Below are 25,593 nucleotides of genomic sequence, written 5' to 3' on the forward strand. Positions count from 1 at the left end.
TTGGAACAGGTGCAAGCGGGAACTGCAACAGTGCACAGGGCTATGAGAACAGGGAGGACGGCAGAACCGACAAGGCATTGACAGGTGGGAAAGGACTGGACGGCAGCAGGACAACTCAGAAAGCATGAGGCGGACATTCAAGGGTTTTGGTGGATTTGTGTGCTCAGGGGGTACGAAGCAGCAGGAGACTATGGACATGACAATGGACTTTAGCAACGATGCATTACAATGAAAGGTTAATAAGAGGCCATGTGGTATGGAATGGGAGGGAGGAGGGTAGGGTAGGGGAGGGGGAGGGATGATAGGATAACTCGATGTATAGTGAGGTATTAGTTTTGTGAGGCGCTAGGCTAGTAAATTGATGGTTGTAAGTGCGCCTGTGTCCAATAAAGAGGCCTTTTACACACACAATAAGGCGGTATGGCATCCTTCGTCCCCAAATTGCATATTGTGGGAGGTGTCATTTTTATTTTCAGACATTTATCTGCTTTGTTCAGTGCTGATAAGTTTTTAACGACCAATTTAGACGTATGATATGTTATGATATGATATGACACGATATGACATGAAATTATATATTAGAATTGTTCATGTTTATTATCAGATGTTAAAAAAGTCGCGGAGTTAGAACTTGGTCCAACATGGCGTAGCGTGGCAGTCATGATGCGTGTTGCAATACATAAAAACTCTAAATCAGATTCCCACTCTGCCTTGTCTTCTCAAACCACACACTGCTCTGACATTACTCTCACGTGATTTTCTGTGCAGCTTACATTCGTGTCCATGACACAGAATGCCTCAGTATTTTATTTTGTTTAACTGTTATCTGACGTATCTCTGTCGTTATGCTCGTTTACAATAAAATGAACCTTTCTCCCACGTGACGTGCGCTGTTTCTCTGTCTGTGTGATAAGGTCCATTAAGTCGCGTGAGCTGCTGTTCCGACCTTCCAGGCCCAGAATACATTGTTAATGGTACCCTGGTGATTTATTTCAGCCCTCCTCCCTGCTCTGCTGTGCACATCTTCGTGTTTATCGTTCTGAGGCGGCTCATTCATCATCTCATACAACATTTCTGTTTTCTATTGCATTTAGAAATGTAATTATTTAACGAATGTGCGTAAATGCTCAATGAAGAGAGTTCTAAGGACTAAAATTAAGCTTAGAGCCGTTTCTGAAATTTGATGGTTCTAATTTTCAATAGATTATATTTTCGTCATTCGCAGCATCAAGGAAAAGACCATTATTATGTGTACTATACTAGGAATCTATTCTCAATCTGAAATGCTCTACCGACTTTCCCTAAAACGGTGAATACGTTTTTAGATGTGGGTGGTAATAGGAAATAAGCTTTTGGTAGAGAGATGAAAGAGACATTGCAGCACCTGCATTAATCAATATAAATTAGTTTTTGGACCTCCAGAGTATTCTGGAAAAACAGTTTTTCTAGACTCATGCCTTTGATGCAGGGTATACAGATGAAGCCGGGTCGGTGACTGTGCAGACAAACCGCAGGTGGATTTTTTTTCATTGGTATTTGTTTTTTTATAACGCTTCACACCTCTGACGAGGTGGCAAGGTGCTTTCGGTAGATGGGTAGCACATTACTCCTTGCGTTTTGGACCACACATGAGACTTCAGTGGTATGAACACTGGCACCGATTTTAGCAAATCAAATTAATTCGAATGTGTCAGATTTGTTCCCTAAAGTTCTCAACACTTTATTTGAGGCAAAGAATAATATATCGATTTATTTTATTACAATGAGAATCTGTAACTAAGCCGACACGTTTTTTTGCTACTTATTTACTTTTTCGCCTCTCTTCTTCAGGGCCTTTCGGTACAGTTTTAATTGCAGTTTTTAAAAACTGCACACGCAAGAAATGTGGAGAAAGACACTGGAAATTATAATGCCTCACTATGCAGACTGAAGATGAACTCTATTGTGATCAAAGGATACCCACAGCCACACTATAAGGTTGAAATTGCTGCAAGAAAAAATGTTACGAAAGACCCTGAGGAAGTGATGTGAAAATAAATGTCGTGAAATACGTGTTAGCCTTTGTAGAGATACTCACTGTAGCCAAAGCAATAGACATCAAATAATGTATTGAGAACTTTAAGAATCAAATCTGACACATCAGAATTAGTATTATTTTGATAAATTGAAGATTTTAAATTGATAAATCAAATGAATATGAATTATATGACTTCAAACTCTTTTTGTCTGTTTTATTGCATCTTATATGGGGCCTGGTTTAGATACTGGCGGACGGGTTACAGATATCCCCTCTGCCAAAATCTAAATACCATTATATCCAATGGGATTTAAATTTCGGCAGACTTGTTATTAGGTGCCGGAAAACAATTATATTCCATGCTGCGAACCATAAAACAAACCACCACTTGTTTGAATATTAAGCTTCAGGTGCATCTTTAACAGGCCTCTAGAGTTACCTCTATTGCTGGCCTAAAGGACAGTATCATGCAGGAGATTGTGCTTGTAACTACTTTACTTGGTCAGTGTCAGGGCAGCTGCCATCCCGACAACGAATCAAGTGGAGTTTCATATATAGTTTTTCGAGACAGGTTGCTTTGTGGCAGGGTAAAGGAGATCATTGCCTCTGCCACTGCGTGGATTACTGCCCGCCAGATTTAGAAATCTCCACTGGACTGATGGACATATATGGTTGTTCAGAGAAGCCATCATGGCTACTCCTCTGTGGGCAATGAGAGTTTGGTGAGGGGCCACTATATTCCATGCAACAGTTCAGCAAACTTTTTTGTTTTACAAAATTAACTCCCAAATCGAGAATGTGTTTTTGTAAAACAAAATACTAAAGATCCTGACACCTTTGTAGTTTTGTTCAGGGGGCTTAGGGGTGATTTTTCTTCAATGCTGTTTGGGACCACCAGGCTTTTCCAGGCGGTTTGAATGAGGAAAAAAAATACAATAGACTATTGGCTCTAAATATGGTGAATCGTTTGATACGTATATCAATGGCCCTTAGTTAATCAGGCCGTTGTAATAGGTTTCTGATGGCAGAGCCAGTGGGGGAACCCCCAGAAGAAACATGAAGATCTGCCTGACTCTACAGCTGTTGCAACATTAGTTTTGCAGATAAAGTACTCTGTACTCTGTATGAGGCAGAGTGAGTGGTCCCTGAAAGTCTGAGGGGCATATTTATACTCTGTTTGCGCCGAATGTGCGTCAAAATTTTTGACGCACAATCGGCGCAAACCCTGCCCCTTATTTATACTTTGACGTCCGACCCCGCGGGCGTCAAAGTTCCACCATGTGCGTCATTTTTTGGAAGGGGGAACCAGCCTTGCGTTAATTATATGCAAGGTAGGCGTTCCCTTCCAAAAAATGACTTTAAGGCCTGTGCCCCATATTTATACTCTGATGTCATTTTGACGCACAGGAGGGGGCAGGCCTTAAAAAACAGCGCCCAGCCTGATGGGCGCCGTTTTTTAACGCCTGGGTCAGGGCGGGCGTTAAGGGACCTGTGGGCTCAGAAGGAGCCCAGAGGTGCCCTCCCATGCCCCCAGGGACACCCCCTGCCACCCTTGCCCACCCCAGGAGGACACCCAAGGATGGAGGGACCCATACCAGGGAAGTTGAGGTAAGTTGGGGTAAGTATTTTTTTTCGTTTTTTTGTTGTGGCATAGGGGGGCCAGATTTGGGCCCCCCTAAATGCCACTATGCCCAATGACCATGCCGAGGGGACATAAGTCCCCTGGGCATGGCCATTGGGCAAGAGGGCATGACTCCTGTCTTTGCTAAGACAGGAGTCATGTCAATGGAGGTTGGGCGTCCAAAAAAATGGCGCAAATGGGGTTGAGGCCTGAATTTTGCCTCAGACCTGACTTGCCCCATTTTTTGACGCCCAACCTCCATTTTCCCCTACGCCGGTGTGAGTCATTTTTTTTACGCACACCAGTCCGCAGCGCCGGCTAACGTCATTCAATAAATAAGGTGCCCGCATGGCGCTTTGGAATGGCGTTAGCCGGCGGTAAAATGTTTGACGCACAACTGCGTTGGCGCAGTTGTGCGTCAAAAAGTATAAATATGGGCCTATATCAGGCCCTTCATTTTCTTGCCTTTCATCAACCGTGAAAAGGCATACATAGGCATACACATGCTCATTATTAATGAAAAAAACCTGGACCCGCATTACCCCAACAACTACAGACCAATTACAGATGCACCTTTCCTGGAAAAACTGATAGAAAGAGCAGTATTCTCTCAGATATCACAGTTCACTGAAGATAACTCCATACTTTCAGACTATCAAACTGAATACCACCCAGGAAGAGGCACTAAATCTGCCCTCATCACCATACTGGATGATCTTAAAAACACAATAGACTGCAATGGAGTTGCTGCACTATTTCTCCTGGACTTCTCTACTGCCTTTGACACAGTTGACCATGACACCCGAATACAAAGACTCTATGAAGCCGGCATAGAGGGGACTGCTCTCAACTGGATCACATCCTACCTTCAATACAGAACTAATGCCATCCATACTCCCCTTTTTTTGTCCAAACACTATTTCACAAAAGCAGGGGTCCCTCAAGGCTCAATCATCTCACCCATGCTTTCCAACGTCTACATGATGTCATTACCGGCAATGATCAATGATTATCAACTCACATGCTACAACTATGCAGATGACACACAAATACTCCTTAAAATGGAATGCCCCAAATACATAGGAAACTCACAAATCTTCAGTTGTCAGTGGTTGACATGAAGCCATCTCAAACCGAATGCTTCCAAAACAGAAATATTCGCATGTAGAGACTGGAAAAATTATGACCCACTCTGCGCCTGGCCTGACAATCTGGGACCACCTCCTAAAGTATCTAAGGAAGTAAGAAACCTTGGAATTATCATGGACTCCAAGTTAATGATGAATATTCAGCTGGCCAAATTAGCAAAACCAAGCTTCATCACCATGAAAACTCTGCAACCCATCTTCCCCACCTCGCATTTCTGCACATGGTGCAAGCTACTATCTCCCTTATATTGTTTAAACTGGATTATGCCAAATGCCTCTACCATGGATCATCTCAGTCTGCTATGAAAAAACTACAACACGCTCAGAACTCGGCTGCCAGACTACTCCTACATGTAAAGCCACAAGCCCACATCTCCCCTGCCTTGAGGGCCCTACATTGGTTACCGGTTACCAGAAGACCCACCTTCAAGCTGCTTTGCATCACTCACAAAGCAGTACATGGAACAGGACTGATTTTCATCAGGAATAAAATCACCAAATATGTTCAACAAAAAAACCTCGGCTCAAGATTGACACCCCACCTCAAAACACTACTACACAAGGAAAAGACAATAGGTGGTACATCTTTCTCTGTTCTTCATTACCCCCAAATACAAGATCTACGGATAACTATCTTATCTTCAGAAGACTACTGAAGAATTGGCTCTTTCCTACATAACCACCATACTCAAACAGCAGTGAACTGCATATCCCTGTGTATGTAAACATTTTATAATCTGATTATATGTATATATCTAAATATGATTATTTCTTTGTACAAATATGTATAATAACTATTTGATCCTAAAATATATACATACTCGTTAGACCTATTTACAAAATGTACATTTTACCTATGGTGAAAAGTGTATATGTAGGTGTATGTGTGTGTATATGTATTATGTATATTTGTATGTAGGTATGTACATATATATAGATATATGTCGATATATCTATATATATGTATATTGTACGGTCACATGTTCATAGGTCATTGCATAGTTTCCATTTAAGTTGTTTGATTAGATGCTTATGAGTCTGTTTTTATTTGATCTATCTCAATAGGTAAATATCTTAACTATTCATCTACAAACATTTCACTATTGAAATATTGATGGAAAGGTAAAATAATGTTATAAAAGTACACAAATAAATGAACTTCAAATACTGCAACTCTTGAAAGTCTGTGTTTATATGACACAACTTTAAATTTCAATATATTATATTCCTTGCACATATATTCCCTTACTAAGTAATCATGTATGTATATATTTAGTACTTTAATCCTAGTACTGTACAAGAGGAAAAACAATGTAATAATAAAAAAATACAAAAAAGACTCTCTTGAAAGCTTTACTCTGCCTTACCATCATCCTATACCTCTATCATTCTATCGTCTATCTCCACCCTCTGACTCATCCCAAACCCATTCTACTACTATCTCCAAAATAACCTCCTAGACTCTTCCCTCCTTTACCTCTCCTGGCTCACTCCAAATCTCAGTTTCCTACTAAGGAATTCTCCCTCATTTATCCCTCCTTTGACTCATCCGAACCCCCATTTTACTACTATGATCTCCTTAATCCCTTTCTACATACTCTTTCACTCTCCATCCTTCCTTTACTCATCTCAAACCTCATCTTACTCCTATGATCTCCCAATTAACACTTCTAGCTTTTTCCCTACTCTATCCCTTCATTATTCTATTAAATCCAACTAACAGACTCACATGTCCTCTGCTCTAATTAACTCATCCCTCCCTATACTAATACTGTACTCACAGTTCCCTATACTCATCTACCACTAATCCTTTTGGATTTCTGAAGTAGTGTGCTACTCGCCGAAAAGCGCTTGGACGCCTCATCAGGGACAGTAAGCTCTGTATAAATACAATTACAATACAATAAAATTACAATTGGAGTAGACACCCCCAGACATACAATTATGTAGATACCTCTGAGCGGGACCTGAGCTACTACCACAATGGTGTGTTCCATACATTTTCAAACATGCAGGCAGTCTGGAACAGCACAGTAATTGTGACTCAGAACATACCTTGCATGAATTACAGACCCAAAATATTTTGGATAGGTCTGACACTTATAGATCCCATATACAAATTACTATTAGGAATTGACAGGGTAAATATCACTTTCTGATTGACAAAGTTACACGTATTCCATTTTTTGTGCTGCTAAAACTTACCTTTCTCACCCACTGGGGCATGATGTGAGTACTTGGGGAGCGATGGTGAGTGTTGATGACAATGACCGTAATGATGATAGATGTTATGACAAATACCATAGTAAACAACATGTATTTGCCAATTAAGGGTACTGCACTGGAAGTAGATGGAATCAACTCCACAATAACCAGAAGGAACACAGTCAAGGACAGCAAGACAGAAATACTGAGAGTCATCTTCTCGCCTGCAACAAAAAAACATACAGTTAGAGAAAAAGTGTAACTGTAATGTTTTGTTATACTGGCATTTACAATACAGAGTTATGTGGTGTCTGGTGCATAGAGCACCAATATTTAGTGTGAAAATGCTGAATCTTAAATTATGAAACAACTATGATATTAATGTAATTTTATAACATTATGAGCTCACATAATAATAGGTTTCCTAGCTGAAATCTTGGTCAGAGCTATCAATATATTTATTTCTATTTACTGAATTAGTAATTCACTGACACCAATAAGAGGCTGTATCCTATTATTCAAAGAGACCTGGAAATATTTAAGCCCCTGAACCAGATCCCAACAGAGGATATTGACTAGAGGTCAGTAAAGACAAAAGGTGGGGTGGAACAGGCAGGTTTTCAACATATTCCTGAACCTGATGTGTTCTGGGTCCAGATAAAGTAGCACTTCAGTGTTGAGAGATTTCCCGTTTGTAGCTTATAGCTTTTTTAAGGGTTGTGAGCAAATTTAGAGGTTCAGGCCTCAGGTATCTGTTTAGTTGTTAGGCGTAGAAACTGCGTAGAAACTTTATGGAAAAATAGTCTAGGCTTTGGATGGCTTTGTTGATCAGCTAGAGGATTCAGAAGTCTTCTTGTTTTGTTACTGGGCACAAGAGTACAGATGTAAGCTTTGCAGTGACGCTATCAGTGTCAGAGACAATATTACTCACAGAGCAATATACTGGACCACCTGGAAATTTGAAAGCATTTTTTCGAAGTAGCCTCACAAACATGATGGGACAGTGCATAAGACAGGATCTTGCCACTTGAAGACTAAAAGAGGATTTGTGGTAAGATACACTCGCGGATTATGTTTGTGAAATAAGTGAATGTAAAAATAAACTACTTAATATGTAAAACACATGGTGACATAAAAACACTGAGAAGCTTAAAGCACCAAGTGTTGAAAGGATTAGTGGGAGGATTCCTTTTCTCTCCACTGAAAGCAAATTCATTAGAAGCATAGGCACAGCCACTGATTCAAATGAGCCACTGATTTATCCCGTGCATTTGCAAAGACCATTGAGTATAACGTTTCTTCTAATAGTGAACTTTGAATAGCATTGCTTTTCTTGATTACTACAAGAATGGAAAGGAAAATTTGAAAATAATTTTACTTTTTCCCCTTAAGTTTAACAGTTTGTTTTCAGCCATGTGAATTTTCTAAATTTTGTTTACTTTTCTGAGGTAGGTCCAGTGTTCTCCATACATGTTGGTTAACAGTAATATGACCTGAGTTATTGCAGATTATTGATGTTTTTTAGTAGTAAATTGATGTACGTAAGAGCAGTTCTTCTGTTGGCGGCTTACGGAACAAATGGACACAGTAATGTGTCGCCCCAGTATTTAAGGTTTATTCCTTACATGGAAGTGCATCCATTCCATTATACATATATGGCAGTGATAAACAGAATCCAGCAGTCCAAACGTTTCACCTTATTGTGGGGAGACAAGCTGAGCTTTTAATTGTACATTGACTATGCTGATGAGGTGAACAAGAAAACCAAGGGACCTCTTTGCAAAAATGTCTCACAATGCAGCACAGCAACCAAAGTTGCTGCACTGTTTTGCGTTGGAGGTAGAGAGCAGGAAAGTGCCATATCTTCTAATATATGGCACTGTCTTGTTCTCCTCTATTGCTGGCACCCAAACAGCTGTCTTAGGCCAAACATCTTTGCACCATTGTACAAAGGTGTCTTCATCACGTCTTGCACTGATTTTGTACTGGAAGATCGCTTTAATTACAAAATAATAAGTTTACACTTATTGCAAAGTGGGAAAAGTTAGGAGAACTAAAAGCATTTTTCATTTTTAAAGCCAGCTTGAAAGAGGATTTTTTTGGTGCAAAGTTCTGTCTACTATTTTAAGCAGATAGGAGTTTACATCAAAAACCATAGGTTGTTGCACAAGAACTCCCATGTACCACCCATGGATCGCCCCTTGACACAAAGTAATGTTAAGTAGCAAAAAGTGTTGCTTTCCATTACTTTAACGCACCGTTCCAGTGCAAAACAAGCTTTGCGCTGGAAAGTAAACCGAAACATTTTGTCTAGGCTTGCATCACTTTTGTGATCCCAGTACTTATTAGGAAATCTGCCCCTAAGTTTCATTACTATGAATCTCAGTGCCTCCATTCCCAAATTCTGATACATCATCCTGCCCAGGCTGTGCAGGTGACCCATTGTAAACTTATCAATGTTGCAATATGTTAATGTCAATCTCCTGATAACTAGACACATACTGTACTAAATACAAAAAAAGCACCAAACATTTGATCGTTGGCGAACGACCACTGACGCTTTTGCGTTAACTAGTATATATTATTAAGATAGTTATTACATATTATTAAGTAATTATTTGAAGGGTTACAGATAGTTCTGATCTTGCTATGGACCAAATCTGGGTTGTCTTTTGCCCCAGGGTGATGAAAGCATTGAGCTTCACCCGATCCTCTCATTGTATCATGGAAGCTTGTAGGTTGTGAGAGAGATTGAATATTATGGAGGAGCAGCCATAATGAAACTGAAATACAGATGAGGATGTTGATGTCCCTGGCAGGAGCTTTAACTCTAACTTTGAGACTTCCAGTGGAAGTTGCCCAGTGTGCCTGTGTCACCACTTGGAAGTTACTTACCTACCCCTGGTCTACATTTTTCGTAAGAAGAGGTGTTCTGCCTCGGTGCATCCTAGGTCCAAGATTGTGGATGTGGCTCGGTGTGAGTGAAAGTGGCTGCCGACCCGCTGTGAGATGCAGCCAAAACTGAGGGCCTGTGTTGAACAGTGTGGACTGAAGACCTTTAAAAACAGAGGGCCGAGCAGAGAAGGAGTCTTCACAGTGTGCTGGGATGGTGCTATGGCCTGCTGGGTGCTATAGTTGCCATGGCCAACCTTTCCGGGCTCACTCTTAAAACATGTGTACTGAGAAGCACCTGCTGTAGATATGACTGGCTTGTTGCCCTCTGCCAATGTGCTGCTGAATAGCTGTTAAAGTGTGAGGAGGACATTGCACTATAATCATGACAGAAGACGTTAATACATGTACCATTGCCATTAGCCTGTGCAGAAGAAATTTAGAGGACATGCACAAGCACTGGAAGCAGTCTATTGGTCCCAAAACAAAGTTGCTATAGGACCCCTATTGAGGTATGTAACTTTGGCAAGTTGCTCCTCGATGGGCAGGTGAAGAACTCTGCCTGGCTATGCACAACTATAAATACAGCTTATAAGGGACATCAGGTTTTGTGACTAACAACTTGCAACACTTTAGCGACTCACAAATTGCAAGTCGCAAAACCTGCTGTACAATAGTGTCTTGGACATTGTTTGCGATTTGCAAATGGGTCGCAAGGGACCTGCCTCTTTAATATTCATGACGCAGGTTGCAACTTACGACCCATTTGGGAATAGCCGCACTCACAGGGATGGTGGGCGACTGGAATCAGCAGACCACCATGTCTGTGACTGCTTTTAAAATAAAGCAGATTTTTTTTAATGCAGCCTGTTTTTCTTAAAGGAAAATGGGATGCATTAAAAAAAAAAAAATGAAAAGTTTCCTTTTCATTTTTTAAGAGAAGCTCTGTTTTACGACCAAAAAACCATACGTACATGTGGCCCTATATGACAGGTGTAAATCTAGCATCCAGTACTACTGCTGTCCTGCAGGCCCAAACTGTAACAACTGCCATCTAAATGTGGGTCTGTTTGACCTCATAAGTGGAACATTGATGTTAAGGACTTGACACGAAAATGGGCAAGCTGAGAAACATCAGAGAGCAGATGAATGCCTCAGGATCACAACTGTAGGTGACTGGGTCTACAAAGGATGACGGTTGCATACATTGAAGGGATAAGGCTGGAGGCCATCTAACTCACTGTCGGACAAGTTGAAAAAGACTGTTGAAGCCATAACCACCACCAGAGAGACACTGGAAACTACAATTGACATGGTAGTGAGTGCCATTGGGCTTTTGTGATACAACTAGAGGAAGTTGGCAGATCAAGATAAACAAATAGAGGTTTCACTGAGTGAATGATGGGCAGGAGCAAACGCCCTACAGAAACAGTTGCTGGAGCTTACAGACACTTTATGATTCTTCCAATATAGAGTTTAGGATGCTGAGGGAGGATTTAAGCACAATAATATTATGCTACTAGTTAATCTTCACAATAAGGTGGAAGAAAGCTATATGGTCACTTATTAAAGAAAAATGCCAGATGACTGTTCTTATGCCACCAAATTATATTCCCTTGAAAGTGCCTATAATGTTCAGAGTCATATGAAACCTCTGGGCTCACCCTACCGGCTGGTGGTGGTAGTATGTCTGCGCACAACAAAGAAAGAGATTTCATGAGACAGAGGGCTTGCACCCTTAGCCAGCTCTGGCTGGAGAAAAACACAGTTTTCATCTTTCTGGATTACACAGCAGAAGTGCATCAGACAACAACATCCTTTGTCAAAGTCAAGAAGTGCCTCTGAGAAAAAGGCCTACAATACATGTTGTTGCTCCCTGTAGCATAGAAGGTGATTGCTGGAGACAAGGCCTCCATTTTCAACAGATCCAAGGAGGCATGTGATTGGCAGAAGCTTTATGAATCCATTTGAGACAATGGATGCCAATGACTTCTCAACATCAGAAGTGGTGGAAAATTAGAAAATCTAAGCTCTATCTAGGTGGTCTCAGCATGGCTTAGGTACGACTATTAAGTATTCTTTGTTGATTCCAGGAGGTACCCTAAATCCAAAGCAGCATAATACATTTTCTACCAATCATGGTGCCAGTATCTTCACAAAGGTCTGGTAAAATTCTATGCGCAACTCTCACAGTTTTCCCAGTTGCCATTTCCCTCAAAGCCTGTTTCATTCGAAACTCCATCACTGTGTGGTTAGGTCGTCCCGAGATCCCTGTGATATGCATGGCAGGAACACAGGGCTAGATTTATCAATCTTTCATGCAAATCAGCAAGTAAACTTGCATTGCTGAGTTGCATGAGGGCAGGAATATATTGCACATTCCTGCTCTCCGCCTTCTCTGCTGTGCAATCTGCTGCCTAGCACCAATGCAGGTACCCTTGCGCCATGGTGCAAGGGTGTCCATGTTGCAGACAGGATTGTTTTTGTGCAGGAAGGCACTCCTTCATGCACAAAAACAATCCTCTGAGGAATGCAGCACACTAAGGAAGAGACAACAACAAGGAGAAATAAAGCACACTAAGGAAGAGGCAACAACAAGAAGAAATAAAGATATTTCTCCTCATTGTGCTCTTCTGGAAAAGTGTAGCATTTTGACACATTCCCAGGTTTACCAGTCTAGGTAAATCTGGGAATCCCCAAAATACATGGGTGGACGCGTGGGAACGCTAATGCTCCACCGATGAAACCATTTCCCAGAGCAGAGTTGCACAAGACAGCGACTTGTGCTGCATTGCGTTGTTCTGAATTTACAAGGAATACAGAGCCACGGAAGGTGGCCTTCCGCTGCTTGGTAAATCTGACTGTAGTATTGCGTTGCCCTTGCAACACCATGCGTGATGCAAGGACAATGCAATACTATGATAAATTTGGCCCACACTTTTAAGGGAGAATAAAATCTAGTCAGGAATCGCTATGTCAAGATTCTAGTACAGCTTGGATTTTGACAAGATCTCAAGGCCTCAAGACATAACGTCCCTCATGAAGAAAGACCAGGACTGAACGAGCTCCAAGTTTGAAAAAAAAAAGTAACATCAAAAAATAAAAACCCATTTCAAAAATTAAAGTCAGAATAAAAATCCAATTACAAAATAAGTGAAAGAGAGTCACGCCAATAATGACACTACTGCCCAGCTATAAAAACTACTAAATTTAAGGCCCCACCAACTCTGGAAAAACGAGCTGGAAAATAACAGATTTCAATTTGTTTAAAATACCCACGGGTTTGGGGCAGTAGTTATAAAGCAAAGACTTGAATTCTACAATAGGATATCAAAACTGGAAAATATTTACTTAAGTAAGTGTCTATTTTGTCTCCGAGGACCACCAGTGGCAACACCAACTTTCGGTTTTTGTGTGGTACTATGACCAGTCTGAGGCTTTTGAACTATCTACAGCAGTGTCTTCCAGGACAAGTGCCTTGAAAACAATGTATGTAAACTTAACTTGAATAACAATCATTAATTTAGCAGCCATGGGAAAAGCAGATTGAAGTGGAGCAAGTATACAACCAGGAAGACCACAAGTGCCCTACCAATGCCCAGTCAAGAAACATCAGTGGCTGTTCAATAAATAAAAATTAGATACAGAAAAAAATGGCTTAATTTGATGTACTATGTAGAAATTCGACATATTCAGTATGAAATGTTAGAACTTTGAGCTAATTTGCAACATCCATCTTTAAGTTTAAATCGCGTTTGTGTATAAAACTGAGATATTGAGACAATGAAAACAATGTTGGAGATATACTGGGTTGGAGGGGCAGCTGGTTTCTGAGAGCATAAGTGAACTGGTACTGTTGTGTACTGTATTGTACTGTAGTGTTCTTTAAAGAGGTGAGTCTTCAGCTCTTTTTTAAATTGGATCAGAGTTGGGGCAGTCCTGATGGATGCAGGGATGTTGTTCTGGACCCCATATCCTATCAGAACTCCTACATCATCATCAACTGACAATACTGTAATATAATTTGGCATTATTAATGTACTGGTGGGAGATATGTAGTCATTCAGATCTATAGCCACTGGTGGCAATATCAAGTCTAATCTTCCTACTTCAGCTTCCTAATGCTCCCTTGTGAGAAGTAGCAAGTAGGGAAAGCAAGGGCAGGAGTGAGCAAGGCTATTACCATTTAATGTACAATGAGTTTGTTGTTATGTATATATAATCCCACAACTGTATTCCTTGTACAAAACAATACATCAGATTAAAATATATCTCAAAGTTCAACAGGCAAATATTCAACATGAGAGCAATTTACAATGTTTAGACTATTTACCCAACTTTTCTGATTCCTCAGGCTGGTAGCTGCCCTTCAGGCTGCAGAGTATTGCTCCACTGCCATTGTCTAGAACGACAGCTAGCAATCAACTTCAGATAAAACTATCAGCAATCAGAAAACATAACTCCATTTGTGATGTAAAAATCTCATCTGGTTTTACAAACAAAGGCCCATTTCAGTTATCTAGTCTGAGAACACTGGCAGGCTTGAAGAATATCACCAGATCAAGAACTGGCTTCTTGACATGCATAAATCGTTTCAGCTATGGGCGGTCAGACTCTTAGACTTATGGCCTGATTTAGAGTTTGGCGGAAGGGTGATCCGCCCACTGCATTATGATCTCCATAGGCTATTATGGGATTATAATACGGCGGACGGGATATCCATCACCTTTGTGAGGGAGTAACTCCCTCCGCCAAAATCTAAATCAGGCCTTTACTCTTTTCGCACTTTAAACCACTTTTCAGAGCATTACTCTGTCAAATCCATTCCTAAATGTTATAGTTCGACTGTTTCTCTCAGTTCTCCTCATTTTTGGCGCATTATTAGCATCATCATTTTAATTGCCTCTGTTAGAAAGTGCTGTTTCATGTACTACCCAGATTGGCTTTCCTTCCAACTGCAGCCCATAAGTAAGGCTATGAATATAAAAACAGTAGGTTAGACTCACACACTATGCCATATACAATAAGGTAACATACATTGCACTTGCTTAGCGGGCATTTTGCAAATCTTAGGGCATATAAAATACCTTTACAGTACTTATTGCACGAGAGGCTTGTTGTTAAATATGAAAAGAATAGTTACCTGAGTCAGTGGGAAGGTAGAATACTAGGCCAGTCAAAAACGAGAAGAGGAGACAAGGAATGATGACGTTTACGATGAAATAGAGAGGTAAGCGCTGCATGAGGAAATGATATGTGATGTCCAAGTATGGTGTTTCCTGACAACATGCATAATACACCCAGTGTTTCCAACCTCGGTAATCTTTAATAACCCATTCGCCGCTCTCCATGAATTTGCTTAAATCTGGACGATCACTCTCCTGAAATTAAACATCACACAGCGGTGTCATTAACTTAACCGAGCAGTCAATTGCAATTGAAATCACATAAGCTCGTACATCGGACAGAAAGGGTTTATGCTTGCACAAGCAAAAAAATAAGGACACACCAAAATGGAAAAAGTGGAGCCCATGAAACGTGTTTTTATTTTGGACACTAATGTGACATAAATGCAACGTCAGACCTCGGCCCTCTGTGGGCGAGCATATATAAGCCACGGCTTGTCATCACTGTCTTTCGTTATATTTTCTGCAAACGATCTCGTTAAGTCTAAGACTGGCCTAAATAAAGACAAGCAGAAGTGGGAGGTCGACTAGTTTGTATTTTTTGTGATTTGTTTATTGATTTGTAAAAACGAGAGAAAATCCTGCACATGAGCCTCAATAGGACATTTACATTTTTTAAGGCATATGGTATTATTGGAATGAGAACACTAATATAGAAAAACATATTTAACTTGGTGATCTCTTATAAGGAGTTTCGTGTATCTTTGGAGGACTGATTTTTGTTCTAATAAACCATAACAAATATATTCCAACATTTTAGAAAATCACATTGTAATAACTTCCGCATGGGGACAGAATTCAGGCCCCTTTGAACAAGCATGTACCTCTCAGTGCAAATGCAGTGTGTGACATGACCAGGACCTCTGCAGTTCACTATGCAAAACTCAATGGGGCCAATTCAGAAACTGTATTTTGTAGTTCATAAAGTATTACTACAGTAGTACTACTCACATACTACAATAATGCTGGTGACACACCTACGACTGAACACTTCTGCCTTCTACCTTTTCTGTAAATGGTCTCTGCATACGTAATGGTACTTTTTTAGTAGTAAGTGTGGGAGGAACAAAGGGAATGGCTGGAAAATGTGGAATGCTAAATGGAATAAGGTTAGGGAAATAAAAGGAACAGTTAATTGAAGGATGATCTAATACAAGAACACATCAAACGAAGGATAGCTTTACAAACCTGTATACCTGTCTTCCGCCATAGCGTAAACCAATAAAGAAATATAAGTAAACATAACTAAATAAGCAAATAACCGATTAACTTGCCCATACATCATTAAATCATTCATGTGGTGTCTGGTTTCAGTTGCCAGACCAAGGCGCATTGCGCATGCCTGTGCACTCCTCCACCGATCTCTGTCCGGTGGGTGCCTCTTCTCCAGTTGGGGGGAGGGACCTGGGCATGGGGGACCACCAAGCAGACTGAGCACCGGGGGGGGGGGAAGAGACAGGGGATAGGGAGCAGGCAAGGCCTCGCTCATTATGTAGACCCATTGTGGACTGGCCGGGGTTAGCGCTTGTCCATCTCTGGCTCACATTGGACTGGTGTCCCATCAGAATCATCATCCGTGGCACCATCCAGGGTCTCCCAGGTGTCTACCACTTCTGCCCACATGGGGGCTATTGGTCGGCACTTCAGTCCCCTCATCTCCTCCCTCTTTAATGCCCTTTCCTCTGCCCTCGCTCAGTGAGTAACATCCGCAACCATGTGTCCAGCCTAGGCCCATACTTATATTTCCAGGCCATCACCACTCTCCTGCATGTCAGCACCAATGCCAGGCCAGCAAACCTGTTCCTCACTTTTTAAATTAGAGGCCTATCAAAAAGTCCCAGTAAACATAACGCCAGCCTATCGTCTAGTTGTCTATTTAAAACGTTGTTGAGACGGGCAACCATTCCCCACCAATAGTGTCTTAGCGTTGGACATTCCCAAGTCATATGGCATAAGTCTGCGTCAGACAACTGACATCGGGGGCATGCTCCTGTCATCACCCCATGTATCCGATTAGTTCTACGTGGAGTGAGGTAGGTCCTGTGTACGTATTTGTACTGTATATACTTCAGTTGTGTATTATGTGAAATCTTGTGTAAAGAGGCTAAGGTTTTAGTCCATTCAGTGTCCGTCATGGTTTTGCCTATATCTGTGTCCCATTTGAGTCGCAGTCCATCTAGTGGTCGTTCAATCATCCAATTCAGTGCCTTATAGATCCATGTGACCAGGTGAGATCCCTCACCTGCAACCAGCATAGTCTGGAGGGCTGCCGTCGTAGGTGGTTCCTCACTGCTGTCACCCCACAATTCCTTCAGAGCATGTGCGACAGCCTCATAAGTTAAGAATAGGCCAGCATGCAAACCCTTTTGATCCGTTAAATCCCCATAAGGTACCAGCATCCCCCCTTGATAGCAGTTACCCACTGTAGTGATCCCTACCTCTGTCCAATATTTCAGTTGTCTGGGAGTGAATGAGGTACCAGTTTCACCATGTGGAATTCCAATAAGGGCTAGTGCTGAAGCATAGGGGTTAGTTGTGCCTGTTCTCTTAAGGGCTCTACACCACGCAACCATGGCTGTGGATACAAATATGTTTGGTCTGGGAGGTACTTGTCTCCCCTGGAGCAGTCGTACAAAGAATTCCTCCCCTTCCTCAGCTTTGCCGTCCAGTGTGGTCTCTAATAAATCTAACCCATTTAGCCATCGCACCGGCCACTGCAGTTGAGCCACCAGATAGTATAGCTCGAAGTCAGGGACTCTGAGTCCCCCTCTCTCGGGTGACAGATGGAGAGTCCCCAGCACTACCCGATGACGTCCTCCGTCCCACACCAGTTCACACAGTAATGTGTGACTAGGGTCCGGAACCATGATGCCGGGATGTGCAGCGGCAGGTTGGTAAAATAATAAAGGAGTCTAGGGAGCATCACCATCTTGGAAAGTGTGACTCTGGCCATAACTGGTAACTTTAAGGAGCACCAGAAAGCCACCTCTGCTTTCAGAGCTTGATATGCCCTCCACAGGTTACCCTCTCTAAGGTCTTGTCGATCGTGATAAATCTGAATTTCCAGATATCGAAATGTTCGGGAAGCCCATTGTACGTCCTCCGGGCATGGGAGTGGGGGCGCCACTCTTTTGAGCATCAGGAACACATGTCTTCCTTTTGTTGAGTTGTAAGCCAGAGTGTTTACTGAAGTCTTCCGGCATCTGGAGCACCTGTGGGAGCACAGCATTCCCATTTCGTACATCAATAAGGAGATCGTCTGCATAAAAGGAAATGATGTGTGGAACCCCCCCTCTAAATGCACCCCACTCCCGCCCCCTGCCCCTGAAACACTCTGCTAGCGGTTCTACAGCCATAGCATACAGCAAGGGTGAGAGCGGGCAGCCTTGTCTGGTCCCCCTGTAAATAACGTAATTGGTGGATATCGTGCGGCCAGTTTTGACCCTTGCTGTAGGGTAGGTGTCAAGTAATTTAACCCATCCCCCCACTCCGGTCCCAGGCCTATGTGCAACATCACAGCCTCCAGATAGTCCCATAGTACTGTGTCAAAGGCCATTTCCAGATCTACTGACACTATCATTGCTGCTGAGTCAGACTGGTGTCTTTCGTTATACAGTAGCGTGTAGATCTGCCGCAGATTGTTTGACGTGCTCCGTGCAGGGATGAACCCATTTTGGTCCTCATGTATGAAGTCCCTCATACGTGGGAGCATTCGGTTCGCTAGCACTTTGCTAAGTATCTTGAAGTCAGTGTTTAGCATTGATAGTGGGCGGTCGTCAGCAATTGTTGCCTCGTCCTATTTCCCCTTGGGAAGGGGTATCACCAATGTTTCCCTAGTGGAGGGAGGTAATTCTCCCTTCTCACAGGCCTCCATGTACATTTCTACCAGTCGCTGTGTCAATACTCCTACAAATCTTTGGTAAAATTTGGGGGGAGGCCGTCAGTCCCAGGTGTTTTCCCCGTCGCCAGAGCTCTGATAGCAGTCTGCACCTCTTGCACATCTACTGGTGCCTCTAATTATTCGCTTTCCTGCACCGATAGTGTTTTCAGGTGCAGGCCCTCCAGGTAGTCATAAAGTGTGCCCCCTCTGCCGGCGGCGGCTTTCTGTACAGGGTCATGTAGTAAGGTCTAAACTCATTATTAATGTGTGTCGGCGACTACAGCATAGTCCCATCCCGAGCTGTCAGATGAGTGATTGGCGTTCTCCTGCTTTATGGTTTAATCCGCCAGGCCAGCAGCCTTCCCGCCCTCCCCTCCTCTTCGTGGATCCTGTTCGTGTGTGTTCTATAATCATGACATCTAAGGTGTTCCAATGCCTCATTATGAGCTTCCTGTGTTTCTAAGAGCTGTCAGGGAGCCTCCGGATTGGTTTCTAATTCCAGTTCCCACCTGCATAAGGCTGCTTCTATACGAAGGGTGTCGGCCTTTAGTTCCCTCCTGATCCCCACCGTTTGACCCAGGCAATGGCCCCGGATCACTACTTTCAATGCCTCCCATTCCACCCTTCGAGTTGAGGCTGTCCTGTGTTTAGTGTAAGATATTCTGTCAGTTTTGCCGTTAAGGTGCCCTGGAAGACCTCATCTTCCATGGATCTGGGGTACACGTCTGGATCAGTGATATTTTCCCAAATGTCTGCACTGTTATTAGTAACAGACTGTGATCGGACATTGTGCGGCCCAGGTACTGTAAGTTTATGAAGGTGCTGCACAGAACATATGGTCATTCCTAGTGTGTATTTGATAAATGTGGGAGCAGTAGGGGAATTCCCTACTGAGGGGGTACTTAATCTGCCAGATGTCCTCCATGTCCCACTCAGATCTCCACCTCGTCAAACCCTTTGCCACTCTGATTGCCGCCACCCCTTGCACAGGAGGAGTAGAGTGGTCCATATCTAAGTCAGAGACGCTACTGAAGTCTCCCCCCAAGAGACAGGGGCCATCTGGGTATCTGGCCAGACGGGCTGACAGCGTGTGGAGGAAGGCAACCTGGTCTTGATTCGGGCATATATACTCTGCAGCACTATTAATCGTCCATACAGATGGCCCTCTATTAATATATACCGGCCCTCCTTGTCTGTGTCTACCGAGACAGACTCAAAGGGTACTCCGGCCCACACCAATGCTCCCCGCGCGTATGCGGAGTAAGTGGTGGCAAACAGTTGCCCCCGCCAACGTTTATGGAGGCGGTCAGCTTCCACTTTAGTGAGGTGTGACTCCTGCAACATAGCAATGGACTCCTCTTCTCTTCATGTATGTCAGGATGTTATGGCGCTTTGACACGGTGCCCAGCCCCGTATGTTCCAGGACATCAATTTAAGAGTGGTTTTAGTATGCATGATAGATCTTTTATGTCCTCTAGCCCGGGTCCCCTAAGGCACCCCGATCCCAACCCCATACACCAATCATTTCTTTGGGCATCAACAATAACAATGACAGGACTATTCCATCCCCAACTCCCCCATCCCACGATCCCAGGGCAATGTGGCAACGTCTGACTGCCCAAACGCATGATGTCAGTCTGTGACAGGCCATCCTCTTTACCCTGCTGGAGGAATCCTAAGGTGAATGGGGGGGGTGCTCGCCATGTGTCATCTTAATAGTGGCAATTTTTGATGGTGTCCGGAACATTCGGACTCTGTATGCAGGATGCCGCTCCCGTATTAGGAGTTCTTTACAATGCTGTAAGATAGCATCTACTAAATAATGTCTTCAGCTGTCTGAGGTGTCACGTGTGGGAGATCGCCAAGGAGGTCTGCAACCAACTCATGATCAGATGAGTACTCCATCTTACGGGCATCTGTGTGGCTATCTTTGTCTTTGTCTGATGTGGGCGACTCTGTCAGGGAGGCATCTGCTATAATCGCCTCACGTTTTCCCTGACTTGCTTTCATTTGTGTTGGCCTAACCACTCTGTCATTGCAAGACTGATCCCTTGATCAGTGTTTCTTTCCCCGGCGTCTAGTCGTGGGGGATTCATGCGGTTCCTGGTCATCCTTTCCAGCTTTATACGTTTCAAGCCAGGCCCATGCCTCTTCTGGGCTCAGGCAGAAATGGGTGTGGGAGTCCCATATTATCTTTAATTTCGATGGAAATAACAGGGCATGCCGAATTCCTTCTGTTCTAAGGGGCTTCTTTACTTCTGTATAGGACACCCTTTTGGCCTGTACTGCTGACCTGTAGTCCGGGAACATTTTGACCCTGCTCTTCTCTACATCAAAGGGGCCTATTTTGCGTACTCTCCGAAGTAGTAAGTCCTGAACTTTGTAGTGCAGCAGCTTGGCCAGAACCAATCTGGGAGTCTCCCTGGTGGAGGAGGCCTGGCTGGGACTCTGTGTGCTGTTTCCAGGGCAAAGAATGGTATGAATTGTTGTTTACCCATAAGCTCTTTCATCCGATCTCCAGGTAAGCCACCATGTCAGCGCCCTTTACACCTTCTGGAAGTCCTATGATATGGGCGTTGTTATGCCAGCTTTGGCCCTCTGCGTCTTCTACCCTGTGTTCCAGTCTCCTTACTCTGTATGTCAGGTGGGCGAGTTTGCCTTGTTGCGTCCGATGCGACGTGCCCAGCTCGTTCATTTCTTCCTCTGTGTTTTCCACCCTCTCTGTCAATTTCCGATGGTCAGTTCTCAGAAGACCCAGCTCGGCCGACACTTTCCCCATCTCTTGCTTGAGGGTGTCCTTAGAGTCCACAATCGCCTCTAAGATCGTCTGTAAGGTGCCTTGCATTTAGGGCCGCTGAGATGCTATCTGCTGTGTCACTGTCCTGGTACTTTGCTCGATTTCTGGGATAACCTCTTGTGACTCCTGCGGTTTAGGGGGTTGTTTCCCCATTAGGATCGCTCTACAGCGTTTGGCTGGATCCTGGTCTATGTATTCTCGCACGGGGTGGAAGGGGACCACTTTCCACCAACGATGGCCCCCTCTATGACGTTAGGGATTCCTGGTGTCTCAGCGGTTCTTTCTGTTTCCCTACAGCGTGTGGCCTCCGGGGTTCCAAACCATCCACCTGCTCATCTTCACAGCCGCCACTAGTTGCTATTACTAGTCTCACAGTAAGGCAAGGTATGTGAGATGGTAATTTCAGAATTTGAGGATCATCTTAATAATACATGCTTACAGAGCTCATTTGAGAGGACAACAAGGTGACTTAGTGTGACCAGGATATCGTCAGTCTGGTAGCCACTCACTTGTGCCGACACTTCACCCTACTGAAAACACCCCTCAAGTACTTTTCAAGGGATGCAGCAGTCACCGTAAACTTTGAGTCATTCACTGAATTCTAGTTGGACAGGAGCTACTCAATTCAAGTGGTAAAGGGGATAGCATAACATGTTACTTCCTTGGGCATAGAACTATGTTGTCCGCCATCGGGTACCCCATATCCACATTCCAACGCATTGTGATAGCCTCCAATGACAGTAGAGGATTAACAGGGCACAGTCAGACATCCTAGAAACACTAGCACCCAGTGAGGATGGTGGGGTCAGGAAAGTGAAGCAAGAACTGCATACTTGGATTGCTGTGTAAATATCACAGCATCACTTTTAGATAGTTCCTCAGTCGGGCCGCACAGGTAAAACTCAATGTCAACCGTGATAGTCCTCACACAAAGAAATAATCGGTGCGCCACAACGCCATGCGGTGTAGTCAATCACAGGTGGTCACTCCCACTCACTCGCTCGGCGCTGCTACACTGTGCCACAGTTATCAGGCAGGCTTGTATAACACACACACGCTTACAGTTGCTCCAAGCACCCTAATGCGGTGCACTGATATCCGGCAGGCTAGGGGTCACTGCACTCACAGACTCCTCCTCGAGTCCAAATCTTCCTCTACCCTCCAACCAGTTCCTATTATCCCGTCCCCCCATGATGCTGGGGATGATAGCAAAAGTTTCAACATTTATACTTTTTCTTCTTTTGCAAAAATGCACATCTAAAATTTATGCATTCCCCCAAAAAATGTTTGTCATGCACAATTTTGTGAGACATTCACTTTGTCTCAAAGATCACAGATACTTGCAGAAAGTTGGCTAGCCCAAGCCAGTTAGCATAGATATCCAGTTAAGCCAGACACATTACGCCAGAAGATTGGATTTTATATGGTTCTGATATAATTGTCTGCTGGTACTGATTTATGAGTGCTACTTTATTTAGATACTTTAATCAGATGCCTTACCGGATTGATAATGACTAATGTACCATCATATGTCCAAGTGCCCAACTTCATGCTGCAGTTCTGCTGGTCAAAGGGAAAGTGTGTAACAATAATTTCACAGTAGCTTTTGAAGATGGCTGGTGGTGCCCAGGTAATCATTCCAGTGTAGTCCAACAGGACTTTGGTTTCCTGCACAATGGCAAAATCACCGTCAGCACTGAAACCAAAAATAAAAAGTGTTGTTAGTATTCACATTTGTTTTATACCAAGTGTAATATATTTTAGTCACGGCTCGAAGGTGTTAAAGTGGGTGGGGAGGCACACAGGGAGGGGGCAGGGAGGTGACGGGGGAGAAAATATTAATAAAATTTAAAAAATAAACTTACCTGAATGACACGACGCACCCCGTTCCTCTCCTCTGCTGGCTGCAGGCAGGCAAAGGCTCCCAGCCTGCCCTGCGGCCGGATTAGCTGGAAGCGCTCAGCCAGGGCACTCCCAGGCAGACTCGGAGCCTGTGCAAGCTCTCTCCAGCCCAGCCCTGGAGAGAGCCCTATGGGCATGTGTGGTTGGCTGGCCCGAGACAGCCGGCCGAACACACATGCACTCTGAGGGGGAGTGCCCACTCGTCACCCCCGTTGCCGTGGCAATAAACAGTGTTTATTATTGTTTCCTTGTAAAGGATTTGCAGCTGCTGCTGCTGCTGGCGGGGAGCAACACTCCTCCATCCTCATGGCGGAACCGCCCCTGATATATTTAGCTTCTGAAGGTAAGGAACAGCATGACGTGTACAAGGATTTTGATTAAGGTGCACACTTGTACACACAAACCTTGATACGGTTATTAAAGGGAAAAAACCATTTCCAGTTTTGCACTGTTTTCAAATCAGAAACTCAACTGATGACTTAACAGATACAACAAAAGTGCTACTGTATATAAGAGTAGTTTTAGGGTATCTTGCCATGCTGAAACGCTATGCGCTTAAGTAACTTTATGATTATTACGCCTATAATATTCACTCAAGATACACCCTCAAGTCATAATGTTTTTAGAATATCATCCTGAGTAGTCTTGAACATTACGCTCATGAATTGCACTCACATTTTCACTAACGTATATTAAAAACTCTAATGTGGTACCCTATACATATTTTCTACTCACTTGTTGTACAGCACAAGGTCAGGGCGCCAAATATCTCCAGAGGGAATGCGGATTTTTTTAATGCCTCCATATTCTTCTGGATTCCATGTCAGATTAATATCTCTCCATTTCTGTAGACAACATTCAGTCAATTAAAATATTTACTATTAACACTTTTCCAAATAAAATATTGTGAAATCAAACATAAACTTTAAAAATAATCTCATAACGTGGACCCCACAAACTCTACGCCTGCCTCGAAGAGGCATTCATCTTTTTATGCAAATCCTTGTCTAGCAATGTTAGTAGATAGGTATTTGCATCAACATCCATGGATAGTTTGCATGGGAGTGCCATTCCCCCATGATTCAAAGTAGTGCAAATTCATGTAGAGCTAATTTCCAGGGCAAAACTTGTATTGTTTTGGAAAAGAAATCCCAATATAACACTTTTCATTGCTTTGCACTACGTTTGTGACAAAGTGTTGGGGCAAAGTGTTGGCAAATCTTCCCTCTTGTATGCCCCCATGAAGCAAAGTTGTTCGAAGTAATGGTTTGCATTACTGTAGTGTTTCTTTCCAGTGCAAGTTTTGCACTGAAAAGTTGATCTTAATACAACACACTGGTTAGTGACACTTTATCCCCAAGATACGTCCCCTTAATGCAAAGTATTACCAAAAAGTATAGTTCTGCTTTCTGTTATTTTAGATACACTTCCACATCCGGAAAATTAAGTTCCAATTCAGCGCCGTGCGCTGGGTTTGCATCACAACCCAGTGCCAAGTGTAGGGGAATCCGTCCGGATGTGTCTATATTTTCTTAATGGTGGTGTTGGACAAATTGCAGAAATTAATAAAATAAATGTTCTCCTGTGATGCATTTTGAAAATAATATAACTGCAGCTTTAGCGTTTGGGAAGGTCGGTACAACTTGCAAATAAAGAAACAGCAAAGGATACAAAATCAAGCAGTAAGAATTAGCTTCACCTCAGGAAATGTGAGCCCACCTCAACTGCCCTGTTGTATTCCACTGGCTCCAAAAATGTTACAATCAGCTTTTCATTCTTCCGATGTCAATAAAATGAGTACCCTACACGTATAGCTGACACTGTTCGGGTGCTGCTGGGACCCGAATCATTAATGTGACTGGCATCACTTCAGATGAAAAAACTGCTAGAAGGAGAAAGCTGCCGCTCAGCGAGGAAAAAAACAAGAGAATGGCCAGAAAGTTCT

General features: G+C 43.1%; 1 protein-coding gene across 1 annotated transcript in view; it reads right to left on the reverse strand.

The window, feature by feature from the left end:
- The window catches only part of CHRNA1 (cholinergic receptor nicotinic alpha 1 subunit), a 148,110-nt gene that overhangs the window by 57,008 nt on the left and 65,509 nt on the right, over positions 1-25,593 (reverse strand). The window contains exons 4-7 of the mRNA XM_069225388.1: positions 24,384-24,493; positions 23,247-23,442; positions 15,027-15,264; positions 6,992-7,215 (exon numbers count right to left, since the gene is read on the reverse strand). Coding sequence (XP_069081489.1) covers positions 6,992-7,215; positions 15,027-15,264; positions 23,247-23,442; positions 24,384-24,493 — 768 coding nt within the window. The remainder of the gene's footprint in view (positions 1-6,991; positions 7,216-15,026; positions 15,265-23,246; positions 23,443-24,383; positions 24,494-25,593) is intronic.

Source organism: Pleurodeles waltl, chromosome 3_1 (assembly GCF_031143425.1).
Source record: "Pleurodeles waltl isolate 20211129_DDA chromosome 3_1, aPleWal1.hap1.20221129, whole genome shotgun sequence".
Classification (NCBI taxonomy): Eukaryota; Metazoa; Chordata; class Amphibia; order Caudata; family Salamandridae; genus Pleurodeles; species Pleurodeles waltl.